This window comes from Silurus aristotelis (genome assembly GCF_946808225.1).
Source record: "Silurus aristotelis genome assembly, chromosome: 10".
NCBI lineage: Eukaryota > Metazoa > Chordata > Actinopteri > Siluriformes > Siluridae > Silurus > Silurus aristotelis.
Genome location: NC_139583.1, coordinates 16,720,239 through 16,736,589, shown reverse-complemented (window position 1 = coordinate 16,736,589; position 16,351 = coordinate 16,720,239). Strand labels below are relative to the sequence as shown.

The following is a 16,351-nucleotide window of genomic DNA, read 5'->3' as shown; positions in this document are numbered from 1 at the left end:
ATTAATAATTTCACCATTGGCTGCTCTGAATTCTAAATCGCCATAAGGCAGATTCAAAATAAACATATCGGTCAACCTCTATTTTAAAGTCTTCTGATTCTCTACCTATAAATCTGCACTCAGTTGAATAATGAGATGCTTTTCTCACTTATTTTACTGCAAAAATATTGAAAATATTCATCATTCTCTTTTGGTCTCAGACGTTCCAGGAGCATCCCTTTCCTTTACTCTTACACACTAACTTAATTCTACTCTCTATTTTTAAACTTCCTACAGCTACTGCTTCAGATCTAAATCAACTGTGAGTTAGACCCTCTTTCAACTCAATTAATTAAAGTCTGTCTGTCAGATCTTTTGCCTTTCATTGCTAAAATCATAAATTTTTCTCTTACCTCTAGCATTGTTCCCAAATTCTTTAAAACTACATTAATACTACAATCCTTAAGAAACCAGCCACCAATCGAAATAACTCAATAAAATTGTTTCATATTTCAATCTGCCATTTTAATATAAACATTTCAGAAATGGTAGTTTCGGCTCAGGTACACAATGACCTATTAGTAAATAACTTGCACAAACAATTCCAATTAGGTTACCGCACTCACCATAGTACTGAGACTGCCCTTGTCAAAATCTCTAATGATCATCTCGTAGCGGTTGCCTCAGGACTTAAACTTAGTTTTGACAATACCTTGCATTAATTTTATTAGATAGATTGCAGTCCATTGGAATTGCAGATACTTCTTTAGCTTGGTTTACATCGTATCTTTCTGGTCGCACCCAATTTGTTCAGTTAGGCCAGTTCAAATATACATTTTTATGCATCACTGCAGGTGCCCACAGGGCAATTCTTGGAAATTTACTCTTCTGTAAATATACTATCATTTCTTTATCGCCACTTAGAAGTATCTTTTGGAAATGGTATTCAATTTCATTGTTTTGTCAATGACAACCAGCTTGATCTGTCCTAAAAAAGTACTTTTGGCCTTCCTCCATCTTCTTTTTCCAACTTTTTGTCTGAAGTTGAAGCTTAGTTCTTAAATAATAATAAAAATAATAATCTAGCAAAGACCAGTGGTTTCTCTGTGTGTATCTACAGTATGGTTCTACATTTGTTCGTTTAACACAGGTTGAGAGATTGGGTGTTATCCTCAACAATGCCCTATCTTTTCAAGCACATATTACAAGATCCCTGGATGGCTTACTATCAAATCTGTAATTTAAATCGCCTTTACCCAGTCCTCTCAATGAGAAGCACTGCTATCATTTTCACGCTATTACGGTTCTTGTCACTTCACGCTTGGACTATTGCAATGCTCTTTTTTGGTCTCCCCATAAAAAAAGTTACAGTTGGTGCAGAAATCAGCTGCAAGAGTAATCACTAGACCTCCTACACAGCTTCACTGGCTTCCTGTGAAACAGAGTATTGAATTAAAAATCCTGCTTTTTGTTTATAAGGCATTATATACCCTGGCTCCTTATATAAAACTTTCTTTCGGCTTCTCCCGTTAGGGGTCGCCACAGCGGATCCTCCGCACGTTTGATTTGGCACATGTTTTACGCTGGATGCCCTTCCTAACGCAACCCTCCCCAATTTATCCGGGCTTGGGACCGGCACTAAGAGTGGCTGGGGATGGTTCCCTGACCGGGAATCGAACCCGGGTCGCAGCGGTGGGAGCGCTGCATCTTAACCACTAGACCACCAGGGGACCATACCCTGGCTCCTTATATATATCTGACCTAATTTTAACTTCTTACTCCTTCTTGAACTTTTAGATTTTTGTCCTCATTGTCCTTAGTTCTTTCACTAATGCGTTTGGGATCTACAGGATCTCAAGCTTTTAGCTACAAGGATCAATACTTCCTCTAGATATTAGCAGCAAATTACTTAAAACCTTGTTTGAAAACGCATCTTTTCAGGCAGGCACATCTTTAACATTGTATACCTAAGTCTGATTGCTTGTATATTGTTTCATTATTTTAAATTGTTATTAATTGTGTTTTTATTGTATGTAATCTGTCCTTGAGTGTCAGAGTGTCAGTGTAAGGCACCCATAAATAAAATTTATTATTATTGTTATTAATAACAGTCTCAGTTTTTTTTTTTTCTTCTTATAATAAAACTATATACAAAAAAAAAAAAAATATGAAAATATACACAACAATGCCAGGGATATAAAAAAGAAATTAGAGTCACTATGGCTATACACTGAATACTGGAAATATGATTTGTAAAACTTTGATTTTGTTTTGCGTATGCGTGAAATTGCTGCCACTTCCATTTTTACAACAGCCTAGTAATATGGAATTTTTAGCATTTTATGTCCAGCTTCAAGACAATCATGACTATTCCACATTTTGAGGGAGTAAATGAAATATATATTATATGTAGAACACTTACACACACACACACACACACACACACACACACACAACACATACACATCTTTATTACCCAAATTGGATCTAACAAATGTAAACTATGTAATTAAATTTTTCCATTTATTTAATTTTATTTAATCAATTTACTATGTGCCAATTTAATTGGTTATTCAATTTAATCAATATAATAAGTGTATTGCGTTAATTGGATTGATTCTATTTTTATATATTTCATTTTTATAAAATATTATTTTATATTATTTAACCAAGCAGGCAATTTAATTGTTTTTCAAATGTAAACTGTTGATATTCATAAATGTTAATAGTAATAAACTGTGTTAATTATTTCGTTGCTAATGGAAACAAGAACAAACAAGACAAAAACTCCAATCAGAAACAAGTACAGAATCCAGAATTGTGATGTTAAAGCTTCAGGCTTGATTCCCGCAGAAACAAAGTCAGACCGTTTCATGGAAGTGTCCAAAGTTACAGCAAAAGCACAGCCTTTTTATAATATTTTTCTTTGTGTCTAGGTAACACCTCTATTTCTTATTTGTCAATGGTTACTGCATCTTGTTTTTTGCAACATGCACATCATCTGCCACTGTTATCTTCAAATTGATCTAATGTTAACAAAACCTTTTCATCTACTTTCTTTTTTATAATCAGCATGTGTGGCATATGGCAGGCCTTGCACCTGCACTGGCCAGAAAAGAAACTTATAGACTTTGGAAACGGAACTTACTTATAAAGCTAATCAATAGAACTACTGACCTTGAATGAGGCACACATTAAACAAAGTAGCATTGCCTTATTCCTCCTGAGCATAGATTTGTACAGGTTGTTTCTGGCATTATCCTTCACTATGACATCACAGAGCTCCTGGATGTTAGACACACGGCACTTCACCTGCTGCTTGAGGATGCGCCACAGGTGCTCAATAGGGTTCAGGTCTGAAGACATACTTGGGCACTCCATCATCTTCACCTTCAGCTTCATCAGAAAGGCATAAGCACAATGTGTCTAAAATCCACTCACCTTTGTTGCCAGCAGTTTTAAAAATATTAGCTGCAAGTTAATACTGAATACTTTTCAGATCACAGTATATTTTACTAGTATACAAGCTGCACATTGACTACTAAAATAAAATGATAGAAAAAATGTTTTATAGTATTGTCCCTTTAGAAGATATACTAAAATGGTTGCTGAAATGTGATGTCTGTACAATTGTGTATATACTTTTTCTCACAGGGCCATGTAGTTTTGGATTTTGTTTCCCCTCAATAATAATAACCTTCATTTAAAAACTGCATATTGTGTTCACTTGTGTTATCTTTTAATAATATTTAAATTAGTTTGATGATCTAAAACATTAAAGTGTGACAAACATGCAAAATATAAGAAATCAAGAAGGGGGCAAACACTTTCTCACACCACTGTATACATACACACTCTACAGGTGAAGAAAAATAATAGAAAATAATTTTGCACAAGATGTGGGTAGGTCACCATATAGATAGAGGATTATGAGATATAGTTAGAATTACAGTACAAGATATGTACTTTAAATTTGCAGATACCCTGAGATTAGTGATCAGTTTAGTTGGGATGACAGCTGAATGCAGAACCAAAGTGATTAAATAAACAGGCTCTTATTGCACATCTTATAGAACATCCTCTGTAGACCTGTTCGGTGGTAGGCCAGTTTGTGGTAGCTAATAGTCTGGCTGTCTTTCAATATGCATCTGGATGCTTTCCACATGGGAAGAAGTTGTTGCTGAAGTGCTCTTCAATGCATCATTTGTGTGAATGTTTGGCTATCCTAATACCCATTTTCAGGTTGGCCCTGGCTCTGTTGTCGGCCTCTGCATAGCCTGATTTAAAAGCACCATCTCTTGCCTTCAGCAGGAGATGGACATCAGAGTTCATTCACGACTTCTAATTAGGAAAGTTATTCAAGTGTTTGACGGTAGTGGCCAAATCTTGGAAAGTCGGTAGGACCAGATTACATACCGGTAGAAGCATGGAGATGTTTAGGTGAGATGCAGTGGAGTTTTTAACAAGATAGTTCAACAAGATTTTGGAAGGTGAGAGGATGTCTGAGGAATGGAGAAAGAGTGTGCTGGTACTGATCTTTAAGAAAAAGGGGGATGTGGAGACCTGCAGTAACTACAGGGGAATTAGGTTGACCAGTCACACTATGAAGTCATGGGAAAGAGTAGTGGAAGCCAGGCTGAGAGAAGAGGTGACCATCTGTGAGCAACAGTATGGTTTTATGCCAAAGAAGAGCACCACAGACGCATTATTTGCTTTGAGAATGTTGAGGATAGTAGTAGTATAGATAGGTCAGAAGGAGTTGCATTGTGTGTTTGTGGATTTAGAGAAAGCGTACGACAGGGTGCCAAGAGAGGAGTTGTGGTATTGTATGAGGAAGTCAGGTGTTTCAGAGAAGTATGTGAGGGTGGTGCAGGACATGTAAAAGGACAGTGTGACAGCAGTGAAGTGTGCAGTAGGAACGACAGACTGGTTCAAGGTGGAGGTTGAACTGCATCAAGGATCGGTTCTGAGCCCTTTCCTGTTTGCAGTGGTAATAGACAGGGTGACGGACGAGGTCAGACAGGAGTCTCCGTGGACTATGATGTTTGCGGATGATATTGTGATTTGTGGTGAGTAGGGTAGAGTAGGGAGCAGGTGGAGATGAGCCTGGAGAGGTGGAGGTACGCTCTGGAGAGAAGGGGAATGAAAGTAAGTAGGAGTAAGACAGAGTACTTGTGAATGAGAGGAGGGGCAGTAGAGTGGTGCAGTTGCAGGGAGAAGAGGTTGTGAAGGTGGAGGAGTTCAGGTACCTGGGGTCAACAGTGCAAAGTAATGGAGAGTGTGTTAGAGAAGTAAAGAAAAGAGTGCAGGCAGGGTGGAGTGGGTGGAAAAGAGTGATAGCAGGAGTGATTTGTGATAGAAGAGTATCTGTGAGAGTAAAAGGAAAAGTTTATAGGACTGTGGTGAAACCTGTGATGTTGTATGGCTTAGAAACAGTGGCATTAAGTTAAAGACAGGAGGTGGAGCTGGAGGTAGCAGAGCTGAAGATGTTAATGTTTTCGTTTTTGAGTGATGAGGATGGACAGGATTAGGAATTAGTTTATTAGAGAGACAGCGCATGTAAGACGTTTTGGAGACAAGGTGAGGGAGGCGAGATTGAGATGGTTTGGACATGTGCAGAGGAGGGACATGGGGTATATCGGTAGAAGAATGCTTAGGATGAAGGCACCAGGAAGGAGAAAAATAGGAAGATCAAGGAGAAGGTTTATGGATGTGGTGAGGGAAGACATGCAGGTAGTTGGGTTGAAAGAGGGCAGATGTAGTGGACACTTAATAATGAGGTATTCTATATAAGCAGAGCAATGTCTTTCAGTAATGACAGCATCTGTATGTCAAACTTTGTTTACATGGATGCAAATGCCTCTTCCTTTTGTCAGCTTTTACAAAGTTCTCTTTTAATCTATTGTGCTGTTTGGAGTGTAGCAATTGAGCAAAGTTTCCGTAAGACGCAAGTTCAGTCCAATTTTCTGATTAACCCAAATCCATAGTTTCATTACTGTATTCTTATTATTGTATTCAATCTTTCTATACAATTATCCTATATTAAATTCATTGAATATCCCATAGGTTTGTAATGGTACACAAAATTCATGGTTCGGTACTGTGAATTTGCTTTTTTATTTGTTTGTTGACGCAGTTTATTATAATTACTTTTTTGAACAACAATTTACAATTTAAAAACAATTGTTAATAAAAATGCCTGCTTGGTTAAATAATATATAAAATAATATTTTATAAAAATTTAATATATACAAATATAATAGAATAAATCAAATGAATGCAATACACTTTTTATTATAATGTGCCTCACAGATGTAAACAGTGTGTGTTTTACATTTAATATAAAATTTTCTAAAGATATGCTCTACTTAACTGTTCCTTCCATCCTTTATTCATTCACTCCTTCAGTATTTGGAATTGTCAGAATATTATCATTTCAAGAGAAATTCTTGAAGCAAACGGCAAAAAAACTTATAGGGAATAGTTTTTTATTAAATTTTATGTTGAAATAATAAAATTCTGAAAGATCTGTGAGCAAATGGCAGGAAGTGGCAGTGATTTATTTTTATACCCCTGACAATGTTGTGTATGCTTTCAAGTTTAACAATAAAAAATAATAATAAAACAGTGACACTGCATTCAAAGTGTGAGGCAAAGACTTAACAAACTTGTGGTCTGCTACTTAATACGTTTGTGAGGGAAAGACTCAGATTTTTAACTATGTTCCACGGGTAAAAAGGATTGCATTCGGTACACGTGCATCAAACCAAAAGCCCTGTACCAAAACGTTTTGTTACAAGTCGCATACCATTACACCCCTAACATCGTAGTTAATCCTCATATCTCTCTATCCGTGCTATATTCTAGATTATCCTTATATCATATCTATATACACTGTCTATAACTTTGTACAGTTGTACATACATTGGAATAGGGCTGCAACAACTAATCGATAATATTTATAATGAAATTTGTTGTCAACAAATTCCCTTATCGATTAGTTGGTCTGTCTATAACACAGCTGCTTGAAAATGGTCGAGAAAAGAATGGTGGACAAAAGAAAACACATTAGTGTCATAGATGAAGGTGAAACATCAGCACGGTAAGCAAACACTGTTTAATCCTCATTATGTGAAAATTATTAAATTTGCAAATATCTCTTGGTCCCAGCCATTAAGACACAAAAAATATAAAACCAATACACCATACTACAACAGTATTTCATAAAGTACCAACAATGTAGGGTAACAGACAGAGGAAAAATACACATATAGTATGTGATGAAATACATGTTGAGTATTTACATAGCAGTAAAAGTATTAATGTAGCACAGCTACTGTATTTTACTTTTTTATAATAGATTTATAATAAAATTTGTGCATATTGTATGGTAGTAAATGGCCAAAATATTAACTAGACCTATATCTGATGTATTTATGACTTGCTTAAAATCGGAAATAAAATTCCCATTTAAATACTGATGGCATATTCACCATTCGCCATCAAATCCATAAATAATACACCTGTGAATGTGAAGGGTAGACTGTAATAGCTAATTTACAGTGTTTCAGCTTTTATTTACTATATTAAATTCTCAGCGGGTCAAAAATGTACATACACTTTGGTAGTATTTGGTACCATTGCCTTATGTTTTACTTGAATCAAAATCCTACAATAGCCTTGGATGCTGTTTGGTATCCGACTGTATTAAATCACTCTGAAAGCACTAGGTGAATTCTAAGTGTAAACCTTAACTTGGAAGTTTGATGAAACTCAAACTTAGATGATTCCATATAATAGCCAAACATGTTTTCTTCAAAGCCTACGGAAGCAGTCAATAGCAGCTTGCAAAGGTCAATGGTTATGTCCATATCAGACTGTTGTTGGTGCCTATTATCAAGTAAATGCAAATTCAGAAGGTGCAGTTAAAATGGAAGTGAGGAGCATAGTGACGTCACGGTTTTTTATATATATCATGCAGTGCCTTTCGGAGGAAGAAATATATAGTTTAGTAGTACCCTATAAAGATTGGGCAAAATGTGTTACATTGGGCAAAATGTGTAACAAACATTACACACTATATACAAGTGTCATTATATAAAATATAATTAAGTATATACATTTCCTACTCAAAGAAATACTTTATTTCCTTCTAATAACCATATCTCTCAGCAGTTAAAATGGCATTCAGCACATTCAGGGGAAAGTTTTAAGTTTTACTAGGATTGGAATAGCAGAATGTTGGCTAGGAAAAACACATGAATATACTGACTAACCTCAGACTAACTATAAAGCAGCACCTTCATAACAAACATTTGGAAGACCACAAAATACAGCCTACATTTCTCCAAGCTTTAGGAACTCTTGGAATTTCAATGACCAACACTCTCACTATGCAGTGGCATAAATAGCCTTCTGCCTAAGTACAACAAATATCAATTGAATAAATTGAATGAAATAAATTATCTCTAACAGTAAGTACAGTACAATCTTTTTTTTTTTGTTACTTTTGTAATGTTTTTAATTGATACTTTTTACTGTATTATATACAGTATTATTTATGTACCTGTATTATTTTATGTATTATTACTAAATAATACATAAAATAATTAATAAAAATTTTTTGCCCTGTTTTTAGCAGTATTATTTAGTATTAATACTGCTAAAAACAGGGCAAAAATTGTTAATAAATGGGTATCGGTGGAGGTCGGGAACAGATTAATTGGTTTTTCATTATTTCTTATGGGTTAATTACATTCGCTCTTCGACCTTTCGCATTTCAAGCGGTTTTAAGGAACGGATTAAGGTCGATAAGCGGGGTACCACTGTATTTCAATTTATTTAGTAGAGGCTTAGCTTCAAACATTTCAAAACCTTATCTGTATATTTATTTGTGAATTACAATCCTGCCTTCTAAATCTTGTGACATAGCCTTTGTATTTCATCTCTTAGTGTTCGGTGATACCTTAGCTTCTTCTCTGTCTGCATTTTTAGTTCTCACTGACTTGCTTAAATGTTTTTCTTCACTGTTCGCACAACTGCTGTTGCTTTTCTTGGCCAAATTGTTTAATACCTGTTTTTAGTACATTGTTACATGTTAGTAAACCAGGGGTTTCTTTTTATCGGGACATTCCAAATGATTGTACTGGCTATATCTAATAGACTCCCCCTTTTCCTAACTTTAAAACTGTGCTCTTTCCACATAGACAGCTCTTTGGTCATCATGTTGGGTTTGGCTTTTTTTTTTTTTACAATAAATACAGCTTTCCCATGCAAAACGCAGAGCCCAAACCAAGAGCAGACATTCAAAACATACAAAGAAATTGTCCTTGCCGTTCCAATGCTTTTACATGTGACCATATACGGGCATCGCATCTCATTATCCACTGTGGCTTGTTTTTACTTAATATGTTTGCTCATAGTCTGGTTAGCAATTTTATCGTTAAACTCGTTAAAATATTACTAATATTACCTAGCGAAAGTGTCTGTAAGATACAAAACAAGCAGAAGTGCGAGCCTTAATTTTATTTTAGGCATAAAAATCTGTTGCTTTGTACACATGTAGCCTACAATATTTTTTGCAATGTATTCCGACCAAATAAATCTCTTTCATTTCATGGCTGCTGTTTATGCAGCAAAAAAATAAACACTTTAGGCAAAAACTATATTCGTTATCTCTCTCTCTCTCACACACACACACACACACACACACACACACACACACACACACACACACAGGCCTTTTAGTCATAATTTCAAATTACGTTAACCCAGTAACAAATTTACTCGTGTGCGTACGTTTCCGGGCCTCTGCCACCGGAAACATAAGTAAAAAAGGAAAGATGGCTCACCAAGTACGCGCCGACAGTCCCCTGCGCCAGCATTAGCGCACATTCCGACACTAAGAATATTTTGATGTTTGAAAAACATGACGTTTTATCCATGTCCTCTCGCTGCGTGTAATGAGAGCCCATTTTAGTACTTTGCCTGCCCTGAGCTTAAATACGTGACTTAGAAACCACACGGATCAACCAAAGACGCCAGGCACGTCCCTCTATACGCCACCCTTTGCGTCGTTTTTCGGCTTAAATTGATGAGCGTGAGTATTCAGCTGCGTGACTGCTCGCGCAGATCCAGGTATTTGAAGACACAGAGCCGGACTCATCTAGTTGCATTTTGTTTTGTCATGTAGCCGCTTCGATTAATCTAAAATGGCCAGGGCTCCCAATGACAATCCGCTGTGCGCGTTTGCATTCAGTGCAGCTCTGCTTCTACTGCTTTTACTGTCATACGTACGCCACTAGTAGTGAGTGGTCGTTCATGAACGATTCGTTCATTTTGAACGAATCTTTTATACGACTCGGGGCTATCGAGTTGTCTTAGCAAGCGAATCCTTAATTTTGTGTTGGTCATATACGCAACATGAAATCCGTAATAGCTCTGTACATAAATAATTCTCCCGGATTTTCTTTTGTCACACAACTGCAATATAAGCTAGAAATTATACAATGTTCCCAAACTTTCAATTTCAATTTCAATTTCCACTTACAAATAAGCGAATATGTGTTTACGTTCTCAAATATTATATATTTTTTATTCTTTACAGTTTATACTTCTGTGAATTTAAGTGGCATGACGTGGCAGGGGTGTGGTCGAGCGTCCGATTTCGGGCAACCAGGCAGGTAACGCGTGATGATTCTCGCCTGCTTTATTATGGCCACTTTACTTAAGTCTGTACTGTATTTGTGTGCTCTCATAAACTCCCACAACCAGACAGATACAAACATACAGCGGAAACTTGAAGCTACAAGTCTGTTTCTGTTAACTGTTGTTGGGTGTTTTTTGATGTACACTGAATAGCATAGACTAAAATAAATAAGAATTTTTACAGCGACCCAATGGCAACCACCTCCCGTAGAAGATGCGGCCATGCCTCAGTGCCCTGCTGAGGTAAACCACTGTATGTGTGTTCTAGAATAGTACCCTGCCATACCTCTGCGTGTCTTGCTTTTGTTATTACATGGTTGTCATTGATTGTTCAAGTTCAGGTTATGGCTTCTGTGTCTATGTTTCATGTACATGGCAGTGGTGGTTCAGTTGTTACGGCTCATAAGGTCAGAAGTTCAAGGCCCAGCACTGCTAAGCTGCCACTGTTGGGGACCTTGAGCAAAGCACTTAACCCTATCTGCTCCAGAGATGCCGAACCATGGCTGATCCTGCCCTCTGTCCCCAGCTTGCTAACATGTGAAGAATCAATTTCAATGTGTTGTAATGTACATGTGGCAAGTATAAAGCACCTTTACTTTTACAATAGTGTTTTGTCTCATTGTTGTGCTACATTTCTATAATGGAACATGTAACCCGTTCCAATACAATTTTTTTGCAATACAATTAATAACCAAGCCCATCTTTTGGAAATTTGTCTTTAGATATGCATATATACAAATGAGCAAAATAAATGCTTATGTGCTTAAGGGCAAACATATATACTGTATGTATGTGTGTGTATATATATATATATATATATATATATATATATATATATATATATATATATATATATATATATATATATATATACACAGTGAGGAAAATAAGTATTTGAACAACCTGCTATTTTGCAAGTTCTCCCACTTAGAAATCATGGAGGGGTCTGAAATTGTCATCGTAGGTGCATGTTCACTGTGAGAGACATATTCTAAGAAAAAATGAATCCAGAAATCACAATGTATGATTTTTTAACTATTTATTTGTATGATACAGCTGCAAATAAGTATTTGAACACCTGAGAAAGTCAATGTTAATATTTGGTACAGTAGCCTTTGTTTGCAATTACAGAGGTCAAACGTTTCCTGTAGTTTTTCACCAGGTTTGCACACACTGCAGGAGGGATTTTGGCCCACTCCTCCACACAGATCTTCTCTAGATCAGTCAGGTTTCTGGCCTGTTGCTGAGAAACACGGAGTTTGAGCTCCCTCCAAAGATTCTCTATTGGGTTTAGGTCTGGAGACTGGCTAGGCCACGCCAGAACCTTGATATGCTTCTTACAGAGCCACTCCTGGCTGTGTGCTTCGGGTCATTGTCATGTTGGAAGACCCAGCCTCGACCTATCTTCAATGCTCTAACTGAGGGAAGGAGGTTGTTCCCCAAAATCTCGCAATACATGGCCCCGGTCATCCTCTCCTTAATACAGTGCAGTCGCTCTGTCCCATGTGCAGAAAAACACCCCCAAAGCATGATGCTACCACCCCCATGCTTCACAGTAGGGATGGTGTTCTTGGGATGGTACTCATCAATCTTCTTCCTCCAAACACGTTTAGTGGAATTATGACCCAAAAGTTCTATTTTGGTCTCATCTGACCACCTGACTTTCTCCAATGACTCCTTTGAATCATCCAAATGGTCATTGGCAAACATAAGACGTGCGGGTTTAAGCAGGGGAACCTTCCGTGCCATGCATGATTTCAAACCATGACGTCTTAGTGTATTACCAACAGTAACCTTGGAAACGGTGGGCCCAGCTCTTTTCAGGTCATTGACCAGCTCCTCCCGTGTAGTTCTGGGCTGATTTCTCACCTTCCTTAGGATCATTGAGACCCCATGAGGTGAGATCTTGCATGGAGCCCCAGTCCGAGGGAGACTGACAGTCATGTTTAGCTTCTTCCATTTTCTAATGATTGCTTCAACAGTGGACCTTTTTTCACCAAGCTGCCCGTAGCCCTTTCCAGCCTTGTGGAGGTGTACAATTTTGTCTCTAGTGTCTTTGGACAGCTCTTTGGTCTTGGCCATGTTAGTAGTTGGATTCTTACTGATCGTATGGGGTGGACAGGTGTCTTTAGGCAGCTAACGACCTCAAACAGGTGCATCTAATTTAGGATAATAAATGTAGTGGAGGTGGACATTTTAAAGGCAGACTAACAGGTCTTTGAGGGTCAGAATTCTAGCTGATAGACAGGTGTTCAAATACTTATTTGCAGCTGTATCATACAAATAAATAGTTTAAAAATCATACATTGTGATTTCTGGATTTTTTTTTTTTTAGATTATGTCTCTCACAGTGGACATGCACCTACGATGACAATTTCAGACCCCTCCATGATTTCTAAGTGGGAGAACTTTCAAAATAGCAGGATGTTCAAATACTTATTTTCCTCACTGTATATATATATATATATATATATATATATATATATATATATATATATATATATATATATATATATATATATATAAGTTTCCAAAAGATGGGTTTGTTAAAAGACTTAAGTAAAAAAAAAAGTAACTTAAGTCTGTCGGCTTCTCCCATTACGGGTCATCCGCATGTTTAATTTGGCATGTTTTTACGCTGGATGCCCTTCCTAACGCAACCCTCCCCATTTTTTCAGGCTTGGGACCGGCACTAAGAGTGGCTGGGGTTGGTTCTCTGACCGGGGATCAAACCCGGGCCGCAGCTGTGAGAGCGCCGCAGCCTAACCACTAGACCACCAGGGGACCCTCTTAAAAGACTTAAGTCTGGACTTAAAGACCTACATTTTATTTGCCTATCAGAGATAGGCATGCTGGTGTTTCGGATCACTGTCCTGCTGCATAATCCAAATGCCCTTGAGCTTGAGGTCATGCTGGACATTCTTTTTCAGGATTTCATGGAGGACCACAGAACTGATGGTTCCATCAGTTATGGAAAGTTGTCCAGGTCCTGAAGCTGTAAAGCAGACCCAGACCATCACAGACCCAGTCTGTATTGTCTTATATTGTCTGTATTTTCTGTATATAGTTTGTATTGTCTTGTGTAGTCTAAACTAAATGTATAGTGTTAATTATGTCTGTACTTTTGAGAGTCACCAACAGCTTGAACCAAATTCCTTGTGTGTCAACACACTTGGCTAAAAAACCTGATTCTGATGAACATTGGCGTTAATTAAGGCAAGTGAGGCCTGCAGTTCTTTAGATGTTCTGGTTTTTTTTTTTTTGTTGTTTTTTATGAGCTCCTGGATGTGTCGTTGTACTTAGTTGAGTTATTTTTTGGCCTGCCACTCCGCAGAGGTTTCACCACTGTTTCAGGTTTTTTCTATGTTTAACCCTTTCAACACTGCTACATGTCAGTTACTTTGTTTCTCATCTGTTCTTGAATTTCTATAGATTGCAGAATTATGTGTTGCTTGTTAAAAAGATATTTTAACATGCTTTACTTTGTCAGACAGAATCTATTTAAGTGATTTCTTGATTTAAAAGGCCTGGCAGTAATCAGGCCTGGGTATAGCAAGTGAATTTATAACTCAGCTTCCAAAAAAATGCTAAATCAGCAATTACTCTTTTCACATAGGGCCAGGTAAGCTTACACAGCTTTGCTTGAAGAAATTAGCTTGAAGATATTTCGTCTATGGATCTTTAAGATGCAAATATATAAGGTGTCTGGGCTCATACATCTCTGGTTATTATGTCTTCCTACCCAATCAAGAACACTCAGGTTTTTTCCCCAGTGTGTATATATGTGTGTATATATATATATATATATATATATATATATATATATATATACACATACATATATATATATATATATATATATATATATATATATATATATATATATATATATATATATATATATATATACATATATATATATGTATGTATGTATATATATATATATATATATATATATATATATATATATATATATATATATATATATATATATATATATATATATGCATATATATACAAATGAGCAAAATAAATGCTTATGTGCTTAAGGGCAAACATATATACTGTATGTGTGTGTGTGTATATATATATATATATATATATATATATATATATATATATATATATATACAGTGAGGAAAATAAGAATTTGAACACCCTGCTATTTTGCAAGTTCTCCCACTTAGAAATCATGGAGGGGTCTGAAATTTTCATCGTAGGTGCATGTCCACTGTGAGAGACATAATCTTAAAAAAAAAATCCAGAAATCACAATATATGATTTTTAAACTATTTATTTGTATGATACAGCTGCAAATAAGTATTTGAACACCTGTCTATCAGCTAGAATTCTGACCCTCAAAGACCTGTTAGTCTGTCTTTAAAATGTCCACCTCCACTACATTTATTATCCTAAATTAGATGCACCTGTTTGAGGTCGTTAGCTGCATAAAGACACCTGTTCAAACCCATACAATCAGTAAGAATCCAACTACTAACATGACCAAGACCAAAGAGCTGTCCAAAGACACTAGAGACAAAATTGTACACATCCACAATTACAAGTACACACGGGGAAATTGCCAAGCAGCTTGGTGAAAAAAGGTCCACTGTTAGAGCAATCATTAGAAAATGGAAGAAGCTAAACATGACTGTCAATCTCCCTCGGACTGGGGCTCCATGCAATATCTTACCTCGTGGGGTCTCAATGATCCTAAGGAAGGTGAGAAATCAGCCCAGAACTACACGGGAGGAGCTGGTCAATGACCTAAAAAGAGCTGGGACCACCATTTCCAAGGTTACTGTTAGTAATACACTAAGATGTCATGGTTTGAAATCATGCATGGCACGGAAGGTTCCCCTGCTTAAACCAGCACATGTCCAGGCACCTCTTAAGTTTGCCAATGACCATTTGGATGATCCAGAGGAGTCATGGGAGAAAGTCATGTGGTCAGATGAGACCAAAATAGAACTTTTGGGTCATAATTCCACTAAACGTGTTTGGGGAAGAAGAATGATGAGTACCTTCCCAAGAACACCATCCCTACTGTGAAGCATGGGGGTGGTAGCATCATGCTTTGGGGGTGTTTTTTTGCACATGGGACAGGGCGACTGCACTGTATTAAGGAGAGGATGACCGGGGCGACGTATTGCAAGATTTTGGGGAACAACCACCTTCCCTCAGTTAGAGCATTGAAGATGGGTCGAGGCTGGGTCTTCCAACATGACAATGACTCAAAGCACACAGCCAGGATAACCAAGGAGTGGCTCTGTAAGAAGCATATCAAGGTTCTGGCGTGGTCTAGCCAGTCTCCAGACCTAAACCCAATAGAGAATCTTTGGAGGGAGCTCAAACTCCATGTTTCTCAGCGACAGGCCAGAAACCTGACTGATCTAGAGAAGATCTGTGTGGAGGAGTGGGCCAAAATCCCTCCTGCAGTGTGTGCAAACCTGGTGAAAAACTACAGGAAACGTTTGACCTCTGTAATTGCAAACAAAGGCTACTGTACCAAATATTAACATTGACTTTCTCAGGTGTTCAAATACTTATTTGCAGCTGTATCATACAAATAAATAGTTTAAAAATCATATATTGTGATTTCGGGATTTATTTTTTTAGATTATGTCTCTCACATTGGACATGCACCTATGATGACAATTTTAGC

At 37.1% G+C, this 16,351-nt stretch overlaps 2 protein-coding genes across 4 annotated transcripts in view; one reads left to right on the top strand and one right to left on the bottom strand.

The window, feature by feature from the left end:
• Positions 1–10,382, bottom strand: part of slco3a1a (solute carrier organic anion transporter family member 3A1a) — a 69,280-nt gene extending 58,898 nt beyond the window's left edge. Inside the window, exon 1 of one of the 2 annotated variants that reach the window (XM_083552668.1) lies at positions 9,831–10,382. In XM_083552668.1, the coding sequence (XP_083408794.1) occupies positions 9,831–9,953 (123 nt within the window). In that variant the 5' untranslated portion in view covers positions 9,954–10,382. The remainder of the gene's footprint in view (positions 1–9,830) is intronic. The other variant, XM_083552667.1, reaches the window with a different exon arrangement.
• The window catches only part of LOC310732306 (uncharacterized protein), a 1,052,581-nt gene that overhangs the window by 636,916 nt on the left and 399,314 nt on the right, over positions 1–16,351 (top strand). The gene's annotated exons all lie outside the window — the stretch shown is intronic.